Consider the following 21,696-nt stretch of genomic DNA (forward strand, 5'->3'; position numbering starts at 1 on the left):
AGATTGGAGGGAAAGGAGGCTAATCCGCAACCTGTGAATGTCTCAGACTGCTCAGGTGCGGGTGGGAAACGGGGAGTCCGGATGGGCAATGCTAGGAAGAGGTGTAAGGCAGGGTTGCTCATTATCACCGTTGCTGTTCAACCTCTATGCAAATGAAATGATTAAAGAGGCATGGGAAGACCTGGAGGTAGGAATAAAATTGGCGGGGAATTCGTAAAATCAGTTGGGTTTGCTGATGACTAGGCTTTAGTTTGTCAGTCAGCCAAGGGGTTACAAGCATTTCTGAGTGAATTGGAAATTCAGTGCGACAGGTATGGGATGACAATCAATATTAATAAAACAAAGGTTATGTGATTTTCTAGAAAGAAAAAGGCTAAGCTTAGCATTAAAATAGGAGGGCAAAAACTAGAGCAGGTAGAACAGTTTACGTATCTCAGTAGTGCTTTGGACCAACACGGTCAATGTAGTAGGGACGTAAGGAGAAGAATTGCGATAAGCAAAGAGGCTTTTAGAAGGAGGAGGGAGTTGATGAGAGGGATGTTGAGTAAGGATGTTAAGAAAAGACTCGTAAAAACTTTGATATGGAGCGCAGCTATGTACGGTGCGGAAACGTGGTCATTGAAGCAGGAGGATAGACGTTGACTGGAGGCTTTTTGAAATGTGGGTGTGGAGAAGAATGGAGAAGGTGAAATGGACAGAGAAGAAAACAAATGAGGAAGTACTTGGTATGGTGGGCGAAGAGAGGCGTTTATTGGGAGAAATCCTATGGAGGCAGGAAAAGTGGATGAAGGTGGTATTGGCCGGCAGTGGGATGTTGGGCAAACGAGGAAAGGGAAGGAACAGGATAGGGATGTTGGACGGGATGAAGGGAGTAAGGAAGTACTCAGAGATGAAGAGGGACCTAATGTAGAGTGGGATGTTGTTTTTGCTGGGGGTCGCAAGTTGTTGGATTGGTAATTTTGTCCATCCAAAAACCTACCTTAACCGGTAGAGGACCTAATAATAATAATATATATGATATATATATATATATATATATATATATATATATGATATATAATATATATGTATATATACACATATATATATATATATATGATATATATATATATATACATACAGGTATATATAATATATATATATACATATATTATATATATATGTATCGATATACATTTATATATATAGGTGGGTCCCGGTAGTCGCGGGGTAGAGCGTTGGACTGCCGACCGGAGGGTCCCGGGTTCGATTCCCGGGCGAGGCACTTGCAGCTCCAGCCAAGTTAAAGTGATTTTTCGGGAACCAGATCTTCCTGGATAACCGGCAAAGGGAACTGGTCCCCCTACTCTGATGCGTGATTTTCACACGCCGTTGGGCTCAGTACTGGGTAAACTCTACCATCACCTAGCAAACCGACCTTAGGGTTGATTACTGTATTTATGGTTTTTATGTATGTGTAGATGATTTCGTCGAAGTAATGAAAAAATTGGACAGCAACAAACAATATAAGAACACATAAAAAGAACACTCACACGCTATTTCTTGATGATTTCGACGGAATTTAGCTCCGTCTCACATCGGAAGAAACAGAAGTACTCGTATCCATGATACTTGAACTCAGATACCTGTATGTGTATACATGATAATTGAACCAGGGTCCTATGAATATGCGTGGATTGGAGGGACTTTGAAATTTGGGTGCGGAAAAGGATGGAAAAGATTAAGTAGACTGAAAGGGAAATGAGCGAGGAAGTGCTAGGTATGGCGAGGGAGGAGAGGAAATTGCTGGGAGAAATCTAAAGGGGCCAGGAAAAATGGAAGCAGAGAATTCCGATTGTTAATGGGATGTTGAAGTCTGGGACAGAGGGGTTAACGTTAGGCGACGAGGAAGGGGAGGAAATTGGATGTAGGCATATTGGTAGATAGAATCAAGGGAGGAAGGACGAATGCGGAATTGAAGGATGACTTATTGTGTGCGTAGTATATCAGGTAATGTTCCTTTAGGAGAGGCTAGGAAACTTTTCTTTTGAATTGTCTGCGTCCATTCACATTCTACATTAACCGGTAGAATACCAATAATAATAGTAACAATTAATATAAGCTATTCTGGTGAAACATTGATTCTAGAGAAACATTCGTAAGCCTTAAATAATAAACGTTGGAAAACAGCATTTTAATAGGAGAGTTTCATTTAAATTATTTCAAAAGGATTTACCGTAGGGCGCTTCAGTGTTAGATTATATGAATTATACACAGTCAAGTGTATTCTATCAGTCTGTAAGTTCATAATATTTTATTGGCTATTAAGTAGAACCAAACTATATTTTCAGTGATGCTGCAAATTGACCGTTGCCATTTATCCATAATATATTTTACTATTTCCACAGCTTCGAATTTTCCAGTTCAAATCGAGAGAAGACTTGGAGATTTTCCTCAAATCCTATGCATACATTGTAAGTTGTACCAATTGTAAACTTCATAAATGCTTTATTTGTAATTTTACGAGCTTTCGTCAAATTTGCAAAAGTATATTACTCACAACGGAAAACTTTTGTTTTCTCAATTGTGTTAAGATGTGATAATTCCTTAAAATTCTTGCAGAGAAGTTACTTTATTGTATTCATATTAAGTTTCAGGAGGATCCTGGGCCTGGGGCTCTCCTATTACTCTACAGTGCTGTCCTCTCTAGGGGTTTGGAAAAGTAAGTTTCTTTCCTGGATTTGTACATTATTGTTATGGCCACTCTCCCTTGCATGCAAAACTAGGTTCAAGGAAAGGAAGTCCACGCAGCGTCTACTCCTTAGGGGGGAGTGCTGAATAGGCGGAGTGACGGATTCACGTTAAAAACGCTATCAAAGAAGCCAACGGGAAGCCGCCTCAAATATCACTCCCATGATAAATATGGATGGGAGCAAATGATGTACATAGGCGTGCAAGTTAGAAAACATCAAGTGGGAAATGGAGGAAGTGGGTATACATCGACATGTAGTGAGGTGGAGAGACAGCGGGGATTTCTGGAATGATGGCCCTGCGGAGCAACATACGTACGTACCATGGTGGTGTGGGGAAAGCAAAGAGTCAGCGTGGATCGACCCTGGGGGGGGCGGGCGGTAGCGAATATGGAGCGGGAAGGGGTATTCGTGCGCTGTTCAGAAAGTAACTTCCGTTATGCTATAAAAAATACACAGGAAAATTGATTACTTACATCTCAAAACTACATATCTATACTATTTTATATGAAGTCGCAAAACATTTAAATATTTTTCATATTCATGAAATGAAGAACACAATGTATATTTCCACTGTTCTTTATTTGCGTGCCACAAGTTTCAGCGCTCAGGTCTCATCATCAGGTAAAGGTACCTGATGATGACGCCGAAGCGTTGAAACTAGTAGTACCAAAATAAAGAACAGTGGAAATATATGTGTTCTTCATTTAATGAACATGAACTTCCACAAAGTTGACCCTGGAACAATTGAAAGCATTTGTAATATTTCTGAACTAGTTTTCAAATTCTTCAGAATAAAATCCTGCCGCCTAGGATCGCAGCCAACCAATGACGGCATCTATAAGTTCCAAGTTCCTCGTCAAGACGAGCACAAAACATGTAGTGGCACGAGCTGTAGTAGCCTAACTTCTCAGTCGTGTTTCTATGCAATAGAGTCGTAGAAATTTGCGCTAAATATTTCAGGTGTTGAAAATCGCCGATTTTCACTAACTTTTCGTCAATATTTTGGTGCAGTTCATAGTTCACCACAGACGGGTGGCCAGCTGGTCTTTGGGACAAGAGGATCAGAGTAAATTGGAGCCTCTTGAGATGTGGGTGTGGCGGAGGTTGGATAAAAAAAGTTAGATGGAGCGGACGGCAAACGCCGAAGTTTTAAGTAGGATGAGCGTAGAGCGCAAGTTACTGCTGGGGACATAAAAAAAAGACAGGGAAATTGGATGAAGGAAGCATGGAAAGGTTGTAAGGGATGTTGAAGAAGACCGTGGTAAAAGGGAGAAGGTTGTGTAAGCGGGGCAAAGGAAGGAAGACAGCATGAAGGCAGGCAGAAGTTACGAAGCTATGAATAAAGAAATGAAGTGGGACCAAAAATTGGAAGTTCCCACAATAGGTAAGTAGTCGTCTGGGACAAATCTACCTTTAAATATGTTGAATATATATTGCTGAGCGTCCATTAAATTCTACCAAAATCTGAGCCTCAGATAGATTTACAGCATCCTAACAAGAAAAATGAGAGACTGAAGCAATTCCTCCATCATTTGTAATTAATGAGGAAACTATAACCAACAAAAAATCGCACGCGAATTTGAATTTTTTTCTACCGTACACATATGTACAAAATTAATAAAAATAAGTAAACTTCTAGCAGTGCCTTAGTGTGCCAGTGCACTGAACATCCATCCTAGCAGTGGTGTGGCACGGACAACGGTATGGGGGCTATCAAGGTATTTTTTCATTCATGAGAGATACTAGAATATTTAGAGTAATGAAAGTGATTGTATCACTAGACTTTGGTTTCGGTTGAGGCAAAAATATGCCTAAATTGACCGGAAGAGCGTCGTTGCCTATAGCAGGGAATCCATCACTTGATTTGGGTACTTCAGAGGTTGGTGACCTTGTGTGGGCCACCTTTCATAACTTTGAAACGCCGAAGAAGATCCTCAGACGGATGAATCCATGGAGGATGATATAGCCCACATAAGATTTTCCATTTTGAAGGGAAGATGGTGGCACTTGTGCAGTTGGTACTTGGAATCAGTGTCGTCTGTTAAAACGTTGGGGTTGGTATAAGAAATAATAATGAGCAAAAATTCAGTGACTTGGCTGAAAATCTGTTTTTCTTATTTCAGTGTCCGTCAGGATTTGGGAGAGGAAAGGTTTTCCCTGCTCTCTGCAGCATCGCCAAATGCGGTAACGCCGAGTTTAAGGCCATCAAATCAGGTAATGAGTGGCTAGCAGACAAACGGTGCTAAAACATGGTAAATTTCGTTGTCGAGTTGAACCCATACAGTTTACAGGTTGGTCGACTCCCTATGCCGAAAGGTCTCCATGGCGTTCTGCCATCCATCCCTTCGCCGTAGATTCATTGGATGCATTTTTGATTGATGAATGTCACTCATCTTAAATTTGATTTACCAACTCCTTTCAAAGTTTTCATATTTAATTTTGATATCAGAGCTCTGATAGTTAGCTGCGAATCCTTTCTGGGTGGTGTCCATACACTTTTGATGGAGTCTACACACTTTTCTTATCAGAAAAGTTTTGACTTCGGAGAGCATTACGCTGCAGCTATGACGGAAGCTGATAAGAGGGCGGTTCAATAAGAAGCCCGTGTTTGACGACAAAGAGCGTTCCTGAGGGAAGTTTATGTTATCATCGTGTGCTGCCATCTATCAATCGACGGTGAAACAAATATCAGACTGATTTAAAGGTTAGTTTGGATTTGGCAGCCATTCGAGTAAGACGTGTTTCGTGATGTTCGCTAAGATGGAAAAAGAGCAGTATCGTTGGGTAATTCGCTTTTTGTTTTTGGATGGGAAGAAATGGAGGAGATAAAAGCTAAGTTGGATACTGTTAATGGGGACACTTTGCCATCTATGACCACAGTTAGATATTGGTTCAACGAATTTAAACATGGGCCAACATCTGTTTTTGATGAGGAGCGACCAGGACGCCCGGCAGACGTGATTACTGAGGAAATCATTCAAAAAGTCCACGCCATGATTCTCGCTGATCGATGAACGAAAGTGCGTGAAGTAGCAGAGACGGTGGGTGTGTTGACCAGAACAGCAATTAATATTTTACATGATTGAGTTGGCGATGAAAAAATTGTCGGCCCGATGGGTGCCGCGATTGCTCACGGTGGACAACAAGCTGATCCGGAGTTGTCGCCGCCAAACTGCATGAACTACGTTATGAATTGCTGCCACACCCCCCGTATTCACCCAATCTGGCTCCCTGCGACTTCCTCTTATTCCCTAACATGAAGAAATGGCTCGCGGGAAAAAAATTAGCTCAAACGAGGAAGTTATCGCCGAGACAGAGGCGTATTTTGGAGAGTTCGACAAATCCTATTTTTTGGAGGGGTTTAAAAAAATGGACGGAACGTTGGGAGACGTGTATCTTTCTAAAAGGGGACTATGTTGAAAAAAAATTTTTTTTTGAAAAAATGGTTTCTTCATTTCTAACACGGGTACTTATTGAACCGCCCTCGTATTCTTTTGTAAGTTTGATGAATCAAAGATATGATTGCACACGCCTGAAAAATCAAGGTCATAAAAACTTTATGGAAATTTATGGGCGACTAATAAGGTACAATGAGCACTGATTTTCAAAAAATATTTCCATGTTAATTAATCTCATAAAAAAACTGAGAAAATGTAAACAAATTGGTATTTTGAGTGAATTTCAGAGATGATTCAATCATAAAAGAATCAGGCGTCTCATATGTAAAATATTACGTTACGTTATTTTAAAAGATGATATTTCATGTGACACCTTTTAAAATAAATAGAAAGACAAAAGATACAATCCTTACGATTTCAAGTAACTAAAAAAAGCGACAAGAGTGCTTTCCATAAGTGCTTTTCAATGAAACTGAGAAACCAATCAATAACTGAAAACATGATACCAAGCCTTTTAATTTTAAACGTCTAATGAGTCCTGAAATGTGTACACGGCAAACATGCTTCCCATCACGATTGGCAAAATCCTTAGCATAAGGAGTGATTGTCGTAACTTGTGTGGTCCAGTTGTTATTAACAAACTGCACGATTCTGAATAGCAGGAGGAGAATCAGGGCGGACAATAATACTCGTTTGAAGGAGAGTGAGGAAGGGATGTCCATTTACGCCCAAGCTTAGGTGTCGAGGAAGTGGGGAGGGATGTCGTGGGAGGGGATGGAGGTCTGAATTAAACTAGGTCGAGAGTGGATTGAATCCGAGAGATTCGTGGAAAACAATGTGTTAATTTTGTAAATCTATTACAAGTTTTCAAATCTTTTTACAGGGTCCATCACAACCCTGTCTTTATTCAGTAAACTGCATCTCATAATGAAGAGTACCTTGTCGTACTCCAAAAAGGTCCATTAATTTGGAAACAAATTGTTTCAATTTGTATGTATTTTCTCGTCTATTTTGAGGCAAGGAAGTTGCTGGTATTGTCTCTATTGCTTAAGATGAATTGATAAACGAACTTTAGATTCGAAATATATCGTAATAATACCACGAAGGCACAAATAAATGAATTGAACAACACCGTCACTCACAGTTATAACGGTGAACCCTAAATGCAATTATTAAACAGCAACTAAAATTAAAGAATCTTAGCCTAAACTAAAATGCAAAACTAAACTGAAAATAAGTTTAATTAATATAAAATAACTTATCTCCAATTTTCAAAACCTATGAATGGTGAGATGTATATGTCTGTATAACTAAAAATGTGAAGCTAAAAATAGTATAAAAATGCACGCAGAAAGAAATAAAGACGTAATTAAGCTACAGTCTACAGCCACTCTACTGCCAATTAAATGAATAAAACGAAACGAAAATTAACCTTATATCCTCATATAATTATAAATCTCTAAATCTATCAATTAGGGAGCAAAAATACACCGAAATACGATATCAAAAAATAAATGCAGAAAACAATAAACAGACTTAATGACTCACAAGCTTCTGCCAATCCAAAATAAACAAAGCAAATTAATAACAAACATCAACTGCACAATAAAGATTGTAAATGCATTGAAATATTCATGGCGGTACTGTAAAAGGCATAAAAACTAACTAAACAGTAGAAAACCGAGCGCTACCTCCGTCGTCGAGATCGACGTGTTTACCATTAACTCACCACCCTCCTCTCCTCGGCGCCATTATTTCAAAATCTACCACTTCTTTGCATCTTCCTTGGATTCTCGAGAAAATTAAAAATCCGACCTTGGGAAGAAAAAAAGAATGGAAAATAAGTGTATGGAGCCTGTAAAAAGTGATTTCCATGCAAATGTATCCTTCTGTTTTTTTAAACGGTATACAAAGATACAAGGAACTCCAAAATTGAGATTCATGATTATTTTAGAAATTTAAATAAATATTTATTTTCAGCAATTGGTAAATAATTTGAAAGATCAACCTAACTCTTTTTTTAAATAATTACCTTTTTGGTCGATAAATTTTTGTAGGCACTGAGGCAGTTTTCGTATTGCTATTTTACACCAGCTCGCCACCATGTCGTTGGACCTCGTCGTCGTCCGAAAGCACCTTCCGGTCAAATGCACTTTCAGCTTAGGAAACAAGTGGTAGTAGTCATAGGGCGCCAAGTCTGGAGAATGGGGTGGAGAGCGGGTTACGTTGTCTCATCCAAACTATGGCAGAAGAGCGACGATTTGACGGGTGATGTGGGGAGCGAGTGCCCATATTCCTAAATATGCTCGAATACCCTAAGTTGGCTGATCCCTCTGGGTCAACTGCTCCTTTGTCTGACAATTTTGAGCTTTGAGGTTTCTGAGGAGCCCAAGTTTTTAAAAGTGGTTATTCATTTGTGTTTATGGTTTCTAACGATGATACAAAATGCCGGTAACCATTTCCATACGATTGCCACAGAATTCCTTTATTAAGACTAAATTCATCAGAAGTCTTGCGCTTCAAGATGGGAAATAGAAGTGTACTTTCAATGAGAATGATCGTATGAATCTACGTATTGGATCATGTAGGAGGGCACACATCCACGTTTCATTTTACTTTTTCAACCCTTTTTTTTAAATACTGGGTTCTCGAAGCTAAGGGTTAGTGCGATACTAGAACTATATTCGTAACCTGATGAACAGAAGTAACTTAACTACGATGGGTACTTCTATATTTTTCGGCACTATCTTATGTCCAAATCGAAATTTAACTCCGAGGAGCGTGGTGCTCTTGCACTAGTGGAAGCTTGGTTTTTGCGAGGCTATGAAACCCACCACACTTTAAAGAACTGCAAATTGCTCAACCTCAAGGATAGCTATAATTGGACTCACCATATCAAGGATGGGATGCTAAGGGAAAGAATTGTCTGAATTTTGGCGGCAATGGGGTGATGCATAAAGAATTTACTATTACATTAAATTGTGAAACCAGCAAAGGTATACAATACTTAGCCTTACACGTATCATAAATGATCAACTCTAGGAACATCAAAGATAGCAACATGGTGTCAACAGTCAACAGGGGTTTAAACTAATTACATGCGCTGAGTCGACCTTGACACTCATCCTGCCATGCCCGCATTTTAGCCGGGAACATGGAGTCACTGGTTTTTCAGATGATAGTTCCTGAGTGGATAGCATGGTGGGATGCAAACTGAGTCAATTGATTATTCCTTTTCTTCTTTGAGCACATCAGTTTGATAAGCACAAAATCTTACAGTATAGTAGAAGATCAGAAACACCTTAACAAACATCTTAAACTTTAATTCATAGCTGTTAAAATATTTAATGCATATTTCATTCCAAAGAGTGGTTGGCTCAATTGATCCCTATCCAGTACTAATTAATAGCTTAGTGATGAATTCCTAAATTGAAATTCCTAATTGAACAAGGAGTAAGATAATTCTATCTGAGACTGAACTTGAATGTTTCAGGCAGCCAATGAGATTGATTTGCATGAGGTTTGCTTGAAATAACTGAATAACAGTCTATACCAAGAGAGGACTGTTAGTGGGTTGAGGATGAGAAAAGCAAATACCCAAGTCAATTATGACATATCTGATTGCATTTTACCATGGATTATTAATATAATATAATTAATGTCAGAGCCATACCATTGTTTTTCAGTTCTTAAAATGTATTTTTTAAGACCCTAAGGCTGGAAATGAGGAAGCAATTTGTTAAGACTTTCGTGTGGAGTATGACGCTCTATGATTACGAAACTTGGAACATTGGAAAATTGGACCAGCAAATAAGAGAAGCCTTTGAAACATGGTGCTGGAGGAAGATGCTGAAGATTAAATGGACAGACGAAGTAACGATGGAGGAAGTATATAAAAGAGCATAAGAGGATAGGACCACATGGAGAACTTTACGGCAAAGAAGAAATAGATTGATTGGACACACATTGAGGCACAATGGATTGATTAGGAATATAATAGAAGGAAAAAAAGAAGGGAAGATTCCACGAGGAAGACCAAGAGACATGCACATAGGACAAATTAAGAAGGGCATAAAACAGAGAAGGAATCAAGGATTGAGGCAATTGACGTTAAATAGAGTAGAATGGAGGGCTACAGTAAAGCAAACCTGGGATTGAAATATTGATGATGATGAAAATATATTTCACCTCTTTTTGCCTAAAATACTGGTATTGGGGGAGTGGCAGTAAAAAATTCACTGCATTCACAAACAAAGTGAGCAATCAAAAAGATTAACTCAAGTGTTAAGTGTGAGTGATACTTAATATTTTCAGTTAAATTTAAATGCTTGATAATTTCTTGGTTCATAGGGCATAATAACTTAAATGTTTTATACACACATGCATACCATAGGGCTACAAAATGTTTTCCTTAGAAGTGCTTCCTGAACGATTTCATGCCATCCTCAATTTAACATGTGATGATATGAACTTTGTTCAATTAGCTAAAATATCAACATAATTAAATATACCAGATATATACTGCTGGCATCGATTTATGGCGCCTGGGTTCCTGGTGTAGACCAGGAACCCAGGCGCTCTCCTAACCTCATCCCCCTTTGCTCCTGTTGGATTCAGTCAAGGGGGCATGTTAGTGAGAGAGGGAAGTGGGAAGTTATGATGATGGGAAGGGCTGACCTTGTTGTCATTGTCACAGGGGGCAAAACTATTCAGCTTCAGCCTCTGGAGGCTGCATTTAAAAAACCATTTAAGGGCACATTGAATGCAGCCCATGCTCATTGGATGATCAAGTGCAAAGAGAAGCTCACTGTTCCAGGAAAGGTTAGGCAGCCATCTCCTGCAGCTGTTGCCAAATCGGTGCTTGGAATACCATAGCCCTGAAAATGTTAGCATTAAAAGTTTAAAAAAAAAGCTAATTTTCATATGCCCTTTGATGGCCCAGAAGGCGGCACTGTGTGCTTGGGCTAAGTATCAGATGAAGGGTGGAGACCTGATGAAAATGAAGACGAAACCAATGACACTGATAAAAGTGGCTCAGGGAATGATGAATTCACATGAATGAAAATATTTAAAAAATATTATTTAGATACTTAGCACCACTCATGAATTACAAGTAATGGTGGATTATTTTAGAAATTAAGCTTATTCAAATTAACCATAAGAAATTAAACATTTTTATATTGTGTTGTGACAATCTTTTGTCACCTAATGTACTTAGGTATATTGAATAGCATCTTATTTTACAACTTCCATTTGTTTTATGTGTTATAGTTGTTCATGAAGGTATTTCACAGGAATTACTCACAATTGAAAGATTTTAGAAAGCCATTTAAAATTTCAGGGTTTGGCTTCATTTTGTGGTATATTATTATCCCCAGGGAAGTCCAAAACCTAATTTTTATTTATAATTATTTCCCCAATCAACCATTCCAGACAAGTTTCAAAGTAATTATATTTTTCAAAAGTCATATGGTCTAGTCAGATGTTTTTTCACATATTCCCAAAATTTCATATACTTGCATAGACTACCTATTTTTAAAAAGACAGGGACTCCCATAACAGCTCTCACCCAAGCATCATAATAATAAGCATAATAATCTTGGCCAAATCAGTAAGACCTATGATTCATTCCTAAGATTGAGTCAAAGATAATTCAAAAAATTTATGAATGAAGTAAAAATTTTCAGCCTATCTAGATTTAAATATGTTTAACCTTCTCATCTGATCAATAAGCTTTTCTAAAAAAATGTTCTTTGAATGTCATATACTAATGTTAATTTATGTAGAATGCAATCAGTTCTCCATCTATAATTAGAACATATTCTCATATTTTTTTTCAATAAAGATGAGAAGGCACAAATTTCTGGCAGTTTTGATTTTTACTGCCCATTTTCACTTGAATGGTTTACATTGACAATGTTCTAAAAAGCCCAGCTTTCTAGATCTCCTTGGCTTGTTTCCACAGCCAGCTGATGACAAGAAGCCCAAAGCAGTCCCTGGAGTACTGCTACCAAGTGCCATCATGCCTGCTGACTCATCAGCTGAGGAAGGGCCTGAGTGCATTGTTACCCTGGTATTGACGGGAAGGGGCACACCGTATCTGCACAATGGAGTCATTTACGTGGGGGATGAAAACACTTATGTGAGAATGTAAACTTAAAATTAACGTACCTATGGTCGTGAAACAATGGAAAACGAAAAAGCTAGGACCAGAAACTTGATTGGCAATGGGTTTGTTTAAGGCGGGGTGGTAAAAACAAGTTGACAAGTTAAAAGGAAAATGAAAAACAGACACTTTGTCACTTGGGTCTGTTTGGGAAACAGTGACCCACGAGTACCTCAATCTCACACAAACAAAGCAAATACAAAGAAAGGAAACAGATAAACACTCAATAACTAGGGTGTGTTAAGGAATAACATTCACTCTCATGAATCACATTCTCACACACTCAGGGTTTGCAAGGAAATCTCCTATGCCAAGGACCAGTTGTACTCAGAAAGGAATCAAAAACATATTGAAATTAAAATAAACAAAGAATAAGGCCCAAGTTCACATTGGCAGTCACTCAATCACTCGGGTGTGTTAGACCTTTGTGAATCACTCAGGGTTTACAAGGATTCCTCGCATGCCAGTGACATCAATCACACAAATGAATACAAAAAGTATTTGGTAATTAACTTTTATTCCTGTGTGAGTACAATGGGTCCCTGGCATAGGAGATATCCTTGCAAACCCTGAGTGTGTGTGAATGCGATTCATGAGATCGACTGTTATTCCTTAACACACCCAAGTGATCAAGTGGTTGTAAGTCTGTTTCCTTCATTTATTTTTGCATTGTTTGTTGGTGACTGAGGTGCACAAGGGTCACTGTTTCCCAAACACACTCAAGTGATCCAGTGTGTGTTTTCCATTTTTCTGTGACTTGTGACCTTGTTTTCACCCTCCTCCTAAAACAAAACCAGTGCCAATCTAGTTTACGGTATCGGCTTTTTTGTTTTCTACCTGTGTGAGCACAAATGTGTCTTTTTTCAACACCCCTTCTGCAAAATATTCATCTGGAGTGATGACATATTGTAACATTGCTGAAATTGAATATACATATATCTCTAAACATCATCAAGGTACTCCAGGGCATTGCATTTTTAATAGAGTGCTTGGATTTTCCCCTATTTCCACCTACCTGTACAGCACACCCAGTTTAACTCTCCTCTGAATGGAGATACCCTCACACTGTGTACCCAGCCATACTTATTTCACCCAATTAGTTTCCCAAATCAGTGTATTATTCAGTACTTTATACTTCCTTCTACGCAGTTGTTTATATTTTTTCATTTAGGTACATCTCTATTCCTTTCTTCCCAACCATCTCGTTTGTAATCCATGCTTTCCTTATCATTTTCCTGTTTACTATTCCAATAGATTCATTTGGGGCCTTTGGTATCCTTCTTTAGAATTGCTACCATCTTTCTTTTAGTATATCTGCTTCCTTGCCCTCATTCATCAAATTTTCCACTACTGCCTAGTACTTCATTGTGTTTATTTAGGCTGTGCTTGTACAATCCATTTCCTTAACCATTTTCCCTGTTGGATCCATTTGAATATGATGTTACACTTCATTAGTACTAAATGATAATAATTTATGAGCCTTGATGATCAATATGAGTCCATTTGATGCTACAGTGCAGCAAAACTAGCCGACAGTAATAAATTCTTTCCTGTGGAAACACAAAGTCTTTGATTCTTTCTTTGTGCTTTTCAATCTGAATCTACATATTACACCCACAATATTTAATCCACTCCTGGGAAACTGCAAATTGATCAAACTAATCCTAAGTCTGTATATAGCCATAATACAGTCTTACTGATAGCTCTCTGAATCTCCAGGTATTTCCCACATATACATATGTCCATTGTGGAGTTTAAACCAAGTGCTAATTATGATTTTATGAAGTCTAAACCAAGTGCTCATTTCCCCTGCTTAACTCCAGAAAAGCATGAGGTTTGCAACGATGGCAATCAAAAATTTTCCCTGCAACAAGGAGCATGAAAATGTATTAGTTTATGAAATGACAGTTAATATTGGCACTAAATTCAATATATTCTCCTACATTATAAGGTTCTAACCTAAGGTAGGTACCTAATTGAATAGAGAGCCATCTCTGAGATCAAAATCATTTGTGCTCATAAATATTTCACTCCAGGACCGTAACACTTTTGGTTGATGTTTTTGAGGGAAATGAAACAAAACTTTTGATTACGCTTTGAAGTGAAGTTAAAATGGAATTGTGGATTTCAGTTTGACCAATTATCCTATTTTTATCCTTCCTTTTTGTCCTCTAGGCTCGTCCTCGCTATGGAATCTCTTGCCGGAGTGAAGTGGGCTTCCTGGTGTGGCGGGGGGATTCAGATGATACAGTGGCAGCAATGGGGCCGTCCACCTCAGGCCCACCCGAGGATGGCCGACACCCTGGCTCCCGACTCAAGACGCCCTCACTCCCTATTTGGGTCACCTTCTGTGGCGGACACTATGGTGTCCTGTTCAACACCAACCGTGAGCTCCTGAGGGACTACCATGCTGAGCGAAGGTATTGGCCTGTTCATAATACCCCTTATTGCACCACCCCAGGGCAAAATGCCCACTCTCCATGATTTCATGCTTCAACCCAAAGATGAATGGGATCCATTCTTACATAGCCATGGACCATATTTCATTGCTCACTCCTCTTTTTAGTGATTGAAACTAACTCACCTGTCTTGTAAATAACATTCTGAAAATGCACCTTGCATGCAACATGCAGTCATTTCCTCTTATTCTTAAAGCCATTCTTTTGATTCTCCGATGACTGTTTTACCTTATTTAAGTCATATAATTATGTCTATGCTCCTTGGCCTTCCTTGTGGGATCGTTTTTATTTTGATTATCTTAATTTGCTATGACTCAAGGTCTGCTTTTTATGAGGAAATAATGGAAAAGCAATCCAGAATTTGGATGGAAATTGCTATATTTAGTTAAACCAGCACTGAAAAAAACACTCCTGCATGAAGCAATTAAAGTACAAATTATATCCTCTACCTTAAAAAAACTACTTGAACCGGTAGATTACCTAAATAGTTATATCCTTTGTGAAATTTGGGACTGGTAAAAATGTCAGAGCTGTGGAGCTTGGAAATAGTTTAGATGAATCAGGGAGATGAATGATTTGCATTGAAAATGAATTTTATGCAAGAATATCATAATGAAAATCCTTGAAATTTCAATATTTTCCAGTTAATATAAACAAAAATCTGCTAGTCTTGTTTAACATGCAATGTCAGATTACTAGACTGAGCAGAAGACATTTCCAGTGAGTTCACATGTGTGACTTAGCTAATATTATTGGGGGTAAATAATTTGAGATGGCAGATTAAATGGTTGTGATTGCTTTTCACATAACAGAGGTTTACCAAACACAGCATTTCAATTTCAAGTGCCATTACTGAGGTTCCTAATCTTTAATTTCCCTCCCCTTGAACTACAGCCTTGATGTGGTGGAAGGACTTGTGTATTCTGATGACCTCTAGAGCTGTGCTTGTAGGAGTGATAACATCTGCCCCTGGTAGGGTCAATGTGCCAAATAAGTCAAAAGGCAGGACCTAGATGAAGGCTATCTGTGCAGTCCCTATTCCTCAATGAGCGGGCTGCAAAGACATCTAAGACTGGCCCCTGAGAGGTGGCTATTTTAGTTATGGTGTCAGATGAAACTCACTCTATTGAGAAACAGGAAACCAACTCAACTATCTAAGTATCTCAAGAAAATATGATGGGCAATATTAAGAGAATGAACCCTAACAACTATAGGACTTGGTATACTGGGCCAGATGTTATGCCTGGCAGTGGGAGACGCTCGCTTCCATGGTTACCACCACACAAAATCCATGTAAAGTGGGATAAATTGCAGTAGCACAAAAGACAGAGAAAAGGAACAAATCAGGTACAAATTGAATAGGATTTTTAGGATGACATTGACGTAGGGGAAGTTATAAAACATCAAGCCGGAGATGAAGAAAGGAAATATAGATTTGATAAAACTGTGTGAGGAGAGATGAAAAGATAGCAGGGATTACTGGAGTGATATATATACCTCCCCGGACTACAACCTTTACGTGGTGGAAGGGCTTTTGTGTTCTGATGACCCAGAGAGCTGTGCTGGTGGGGGTAATAATAATTGCTCCTGATAGGGCCACCCATGCCAGATAGGTCGAAGGTTAGGAGCCAGACGAAAGGTAGTCCACGCAGCGTCTGTTCCTCAGTGAGGCAGCTGCAATGGCGTCTGACCCGAGTGGGGCGGCCGGTAAGTGATGGTGTCACGTTCAAAACACTATTGAGGAAGGCAACGGGAAACCACCTCAAATATCATTCCCAAGATTTAAATGGTGGACCATGCAGAGATTTTAATTCCCGAGTCCTGGCAACTACGCCGTGTGTCGTGCCCAGCAGCAGGGGAGACAAGGCTTCCGCGGTCATCATCTCACGAAACACTTGCATGGGAAAACCAGCAGCAGCAGGACAGAAGACATAGGAGAAAAAGACCACATTAGTTAGAATAAGAATGTTGAATCTTAGGACAATGATCAGGACAGGGAAATTGGAGAATGTTAAGCGAGAGATGGAAAGGGGAAGTATAGATATTTTAGGTCTATGGGAGGTGAGATGGAAGGATAGCGGGGATTACTGGAGTGATAATTATAGAATAATATACAGAGGTGGTGACGAGAGCCAACGAGGTGTTGCCATAGTATTCAATGAAGAGGTAGGAAGAAGCGTAGTCAACATAGAGCAGGTAACAGATAGATTATTACTAGTAGAGATAAAAGCAGAACCAATGAACTTGGTTATTATTCAGGTATACATGCCACCGACCAACCATAAGGAAGAAGAGGTCCATAGGATATATGATCAGTTAGGGGACATAATCGCATGTGTTCCCACAGGGAAACATTTGATAGTGATGGGGGATTGGAATGCGACGGTAGGCAAAGGAAGAGATGGTGATGAGGTGGGGAACTGCGGTTTAGGCACGAGGAATGACCGCAGGGAGAAAGCAGTTGAGTTCTGCAGGAGACAGGGGTTAGTCTTCACCAACACATGGTTTCGACACCACAAAAGAATCAGATATACATGGAAAATGCAAGGTGACTCAGAAAGGTATCAGCCAGATTATATCCTGGTTAGACACAGATTTAGGAACAGTGTGATAAATTCCCACAGCTTCCCGGGAGCGGATTCGGACTCTGACCACAATTTAGTTGTTATGAAATGTAGCGTCCGTTTCAAAAAGATAAGGCAGGGGCGGCGAGTTAGAAAATGGAATGTAGAAACATTAAATGGTTTGAAAAGGAAGGAATACCAACAGGTGGTAGAGGAAATCATGGAGGATGGTAAAGAGCTTAAAGAGCTAAGTACTATCGAAGAAAAATGGGAAAGTATCAAGAAAGGGTTATCTAAAGCCGCAAAAGACACTTTAGGAACTATTAATTTAAAAACGACCAGGAAACCATGGCTAATGGATAATATGATTACAAAGATGAATGAGAGGAGAAAATGAAAAAATGTAAATAGAGAGTTAGGCGAAATGAAGCACAAAGAATTAAACAATAAATTGAGGCGGGCAATAAAAAGAGCAAAAGAAGCATGGTGGAAGACGCAGTGCGAGGATATGGAATTAGTAATTATAGTATGTCCATCCAAAAACCTGCCTTGACTGTATATTGCCTAATAATATATGTATATATATATATATATATATATATATATATATATATATATATATATATATATATATATATATATATATATATATATATTATAATAATTATTATTATTTGGTATTCTTCCGGTTAAGGAAGGTTTTTGGATGGACTAAATAAATATTTTGTGACTCCTAGCAAAACACAACATCCTACTCTACATCAGGTCCCTCTTCATCTCTTAGTACCTTCTTCCTCCCTTCATCTGGTCCAACATCCCTATCCTATTCCTTCCCTTTCCTTGCTTGCCCAACATTCTCCCCTTTAACACAGTCTTCAACATTCCGCTGCCGGTCAATACCCCCTTCATCCACTATTCATGTCTCCATAGGATTTCTCCCAACAAACCCCTCTCTTCGCCCACCATACCAAGTACTTCCTCATTTGTTTTCTTCTCTCTCCATTTCACCTTCTCCATTCTTCTCCACACCCACATTTCAAAAGCCTCCAATCTACGTCTATCCTCCTGGTTCAATGACCACGTTTCCGCGCCGCACATAGCTACGCTCCATATCAAAGTTTTTACGAGTCTTTTCTTAATGTCCTTACTCAATGTCCCTCTCATCTACTCCCTCCTCCTTGTGAAAGCCTCTTTGCCTAGCACAGTTCTTCTCTTTACGTCCCTACTACTTTGACCATGTTGGTCCAAAGCACTACTGAGATAGGTAAACTTTTCTACCTGCTCTAATTTTTGCCCTCCTATTTAATGTTTAGCTTAGCCTTTTTCTTTCTAGAAAATCACATAACCTTTGTTTTATTAATATTGATTCTCATCGCATACCTGTCGCACTGAATTACCAATTCACTAAGCAATGCTTGCAACCCCTTGGCTGACTGTCAAACTAAAGCTTAGTCATCAGCAAACCCAACTGATTTTACGAATTCCCCGCCCACTTTTATTCCTACCTCCAGGTCTTCCCATGCCTCTTTAATCATTTCATTTGCATAGAGGTTGAACAGCAACGGTGATAATGAGCAACCCTGCCTTACACCTCTTCCTAACACTACCCTTCCGAACTCCCCGTTCCCCACCCGCACCTGAGCAGTCTGAGACATGTAGAGGTTGCGGATTAGCCTCCTTTCCTTCCAATCTATTCCAATTTTCTTCATTATAGTTATTTATGTTTCCCAATTCACACAATCGAACGCTTTTTCAAAATCTACGAAACAGGCAAATACCTCCTGGCTGTGTTCTATATTTCTCTAGATTAATAATCTCATTACTGCAATGGCATCACGCGTACCTCTCCCCTTCCTAAACCTAAACTGATCATCCCCTAAGTTATCATTTGCCCTACTCTCTATCCTTTTGTTTATGATCCTGAGAACAACTTTAACTGCGTGGGATATCAAACTTATCGTCCTGTAGTCCTCACATGACGTGGCCTTTACCTTTTTCGGAATAGGAACTAAAACTGATCTCACAAAGTCTTCCGGCCAGATTCCCTCCTCATAAATACTACGGATCAGCCCATATAGCCTCTTCCTCCAACATTTTCCTAAGCATTTTAAAAGTTCCACGGGAATGTTATCTACCCCCACGGCCTTATTTAGTTTCATCTCCCTTAATGCCCTTTCTATCTCATTGTCAAGTATGCCTGGACATAAGCTATCTTCCTCTACATCATGTTCCTTTTCTACAGGTATGTCTAACTGTATGTCTAACTGTCTTTCTACCTGTATGTCTAACTTTGATGGTCTAAGTTCTGTACCATACAGTTCTTCTATATACTCCTTCCATCTCTCTTGAATCTTTCCTGTGTCAACTATTATCTTACTCGCCTTATCTCTAACTGTTAGAATAGATCTCGATTCTTACTTTCCGATAAATATTTAACCTTGCTGTACAGCGCACCAATTTTACCCTTCCTCTGCAGAGTTTCCATATCCTCGCACTGCGTCTTCCACCATGCTTCTTTTGCTCTTTTTATTGCCCGCCTCAATTTATTGTTTAATTCTTTGTGCTTCATTTCGCCTAACTCTCTATTTACATTTTTTCATTTTCTCCTCTCATTCATCTTTGTAATCATATTATCCATTAGCCATGGTTTCCTGGTCGTTTTTAAATTAATAGTTCCTAAAGTGTCTTTTGCGGCTTTAGATAACCCTTTCTTGATACTTTCCCATTTTTCTTCGATAGTACTTAGCTCTTTAAGCTCTTTACCATCCTCCATGATTTCCTCTACCACCTGTTGGTATTCCTTCCTTTTCAAACCATTTAATGTTTCTACATTCCATTTTCTAACTCGCCGCCCCTGCCTTATCTTTTTGAAACGGACGCTACATTTCATAACAACTAAATTGTGGTCAGAGTCCGAATCCGCTCCCGGGAAGCTGTGGGAATTTATCACACTGTTCCTAAATCTGTGTCTAACCAGGATATAATCTGGCTGATACCTTTCTGAGTCACCTTGCATTTTCCATGTATATCTGATTCTTTTGTGGTGTCGAAACCATGTGTTGGTGAAGACTAACCCCTGTCTCCTGCAGAACTCAACTGCTTTCTCCCTGCGGTCATTCCTCGTGCCTAAACCGCAGTTCCCCACCTCATCACCATCTCTTCCTTTGCCTACCGTCGCATTCCAATCCCCCATCACTATCAAATGTTTCCCTGTGGGAACACATGCGATTATGTCCCCTAACTGATCATATATCCTATGGACCTCTTCTTCCTTATGGTTGGTCGGTGGCATGTATACCTGAATAATAACCAAGTTCATTGGTTCTGCTTTTATCTCTACTAGTAATAATCTATCTGTTACCTGCTCTATGTTGACTACGCTTCTTCCTACCTCTTCATTGAATACTATGGCAACACCTCGTTGGCTCTCGTCACCACCTCTGTATATTATTCTATAATTATCACTCCAGTAATCCCCGCTATCCTTCCATCTCACCTCCCATAGACCTAAAATATCTATACTTCCCCTTTCCATCTCTCGCTTAACATTCTCCAATTTCCCTGTCCTGATCATTGTCCTAAGATTCAACATTCTTATTCTAACTAATGTGGTCTTCTTCTTCTGAGTTTTCTGTCCAGCTGCTGCAGGTTTCATGTATGTATATATATATATAATATATTTATTATGTATATAATATATATTATATATATATACATATATATATATATATATATATATATATATATATATATATATATATATATATATATATATATATGTATATATATATATAATATATTTATTATGTATATAATATATATTATATATATATATATATATATATATATATATATATATATATATATATATATATATGTGTGTGTGTGTGTGTGTATGTATATGTATATTTATGTATCTATCCGGCAAAAAGTTAGGGCTAGTAAACATAGAGTGGGTGAGAGGGGAGAATATTATTGTAAATACAAAAGCTGAAGTGATTGACTTTGTTCTGTCTCAGGTCCTTATATCAACAATTATTATAGGGAAGAACTAGTAGATGGAAGTATTCTGTCAAACAGAAAAGTGGTTAATGATGCTTACACTTAGGTATCTAATAAAAATGTGGGATAGGAATAAATTGACTGGTCAGGTGACAGCTGGTAGTGAGATAATAGAATAATGATTAAGAAACAGCAATGATCACAAGAAGATTGGAGAAATGTTCTGCTGAGGATATTGTTTAGTCATAATTGAAACTTAGTTTCAAAATTACATTATTAATATTGGTATTTGGAAAAATCTGTGTAATTCAAAGAGTTACTTTATTTTTAGGATAAGCATAATACATTTGAACAGTTTTACAGAAGTTGATTCTG

At 38.7% G+C, this 21,696-nt stretch overlaps 1 protein-coding gene across 1 annotated transcript in view; it reads left to right on the plus strand.

The window, feature by feature from the left end:
• Window positions 1–21,696, plus strand: part of LOC139689343 (inactive ubiquitin carboxyl-terminal hydrolase MINDY-4B) — a 56,064-nt gene that overhangs the window by 23,385 nt on the left and 10,983 nt on the right. Inside the window, 4 exon segments of the mRNA XM_071586426.1 lie at window positions 2,388–2,453; window positions 2,631–2,722; window positions 12,164–12,272; window positions 14,472–14,716. Of these exon segments, the coding sequence (XP_071442527.1) occupies window positions 2,388–2,453; window positions 2,631–2,722; window positions 12,164–12,272; window positions 14,472–14,716 (512 nt within the window).

The sequence above is a fragment of the Hetaerina americana genome, unplaced genomic scaffold, assembly GCF_022747635.1.
Source record: "Hetaerina americana unplaced genomic scaffold, ioHetAmer1.1.p SCAF_22, whole genome shotgun sequence".
Taxonomy (NCBI): Eukaryota; Metazoa; Arthropoda; class Insecta; order Odonata; family Calopterygidae; genus Hetaerina; species Hetaerina americana.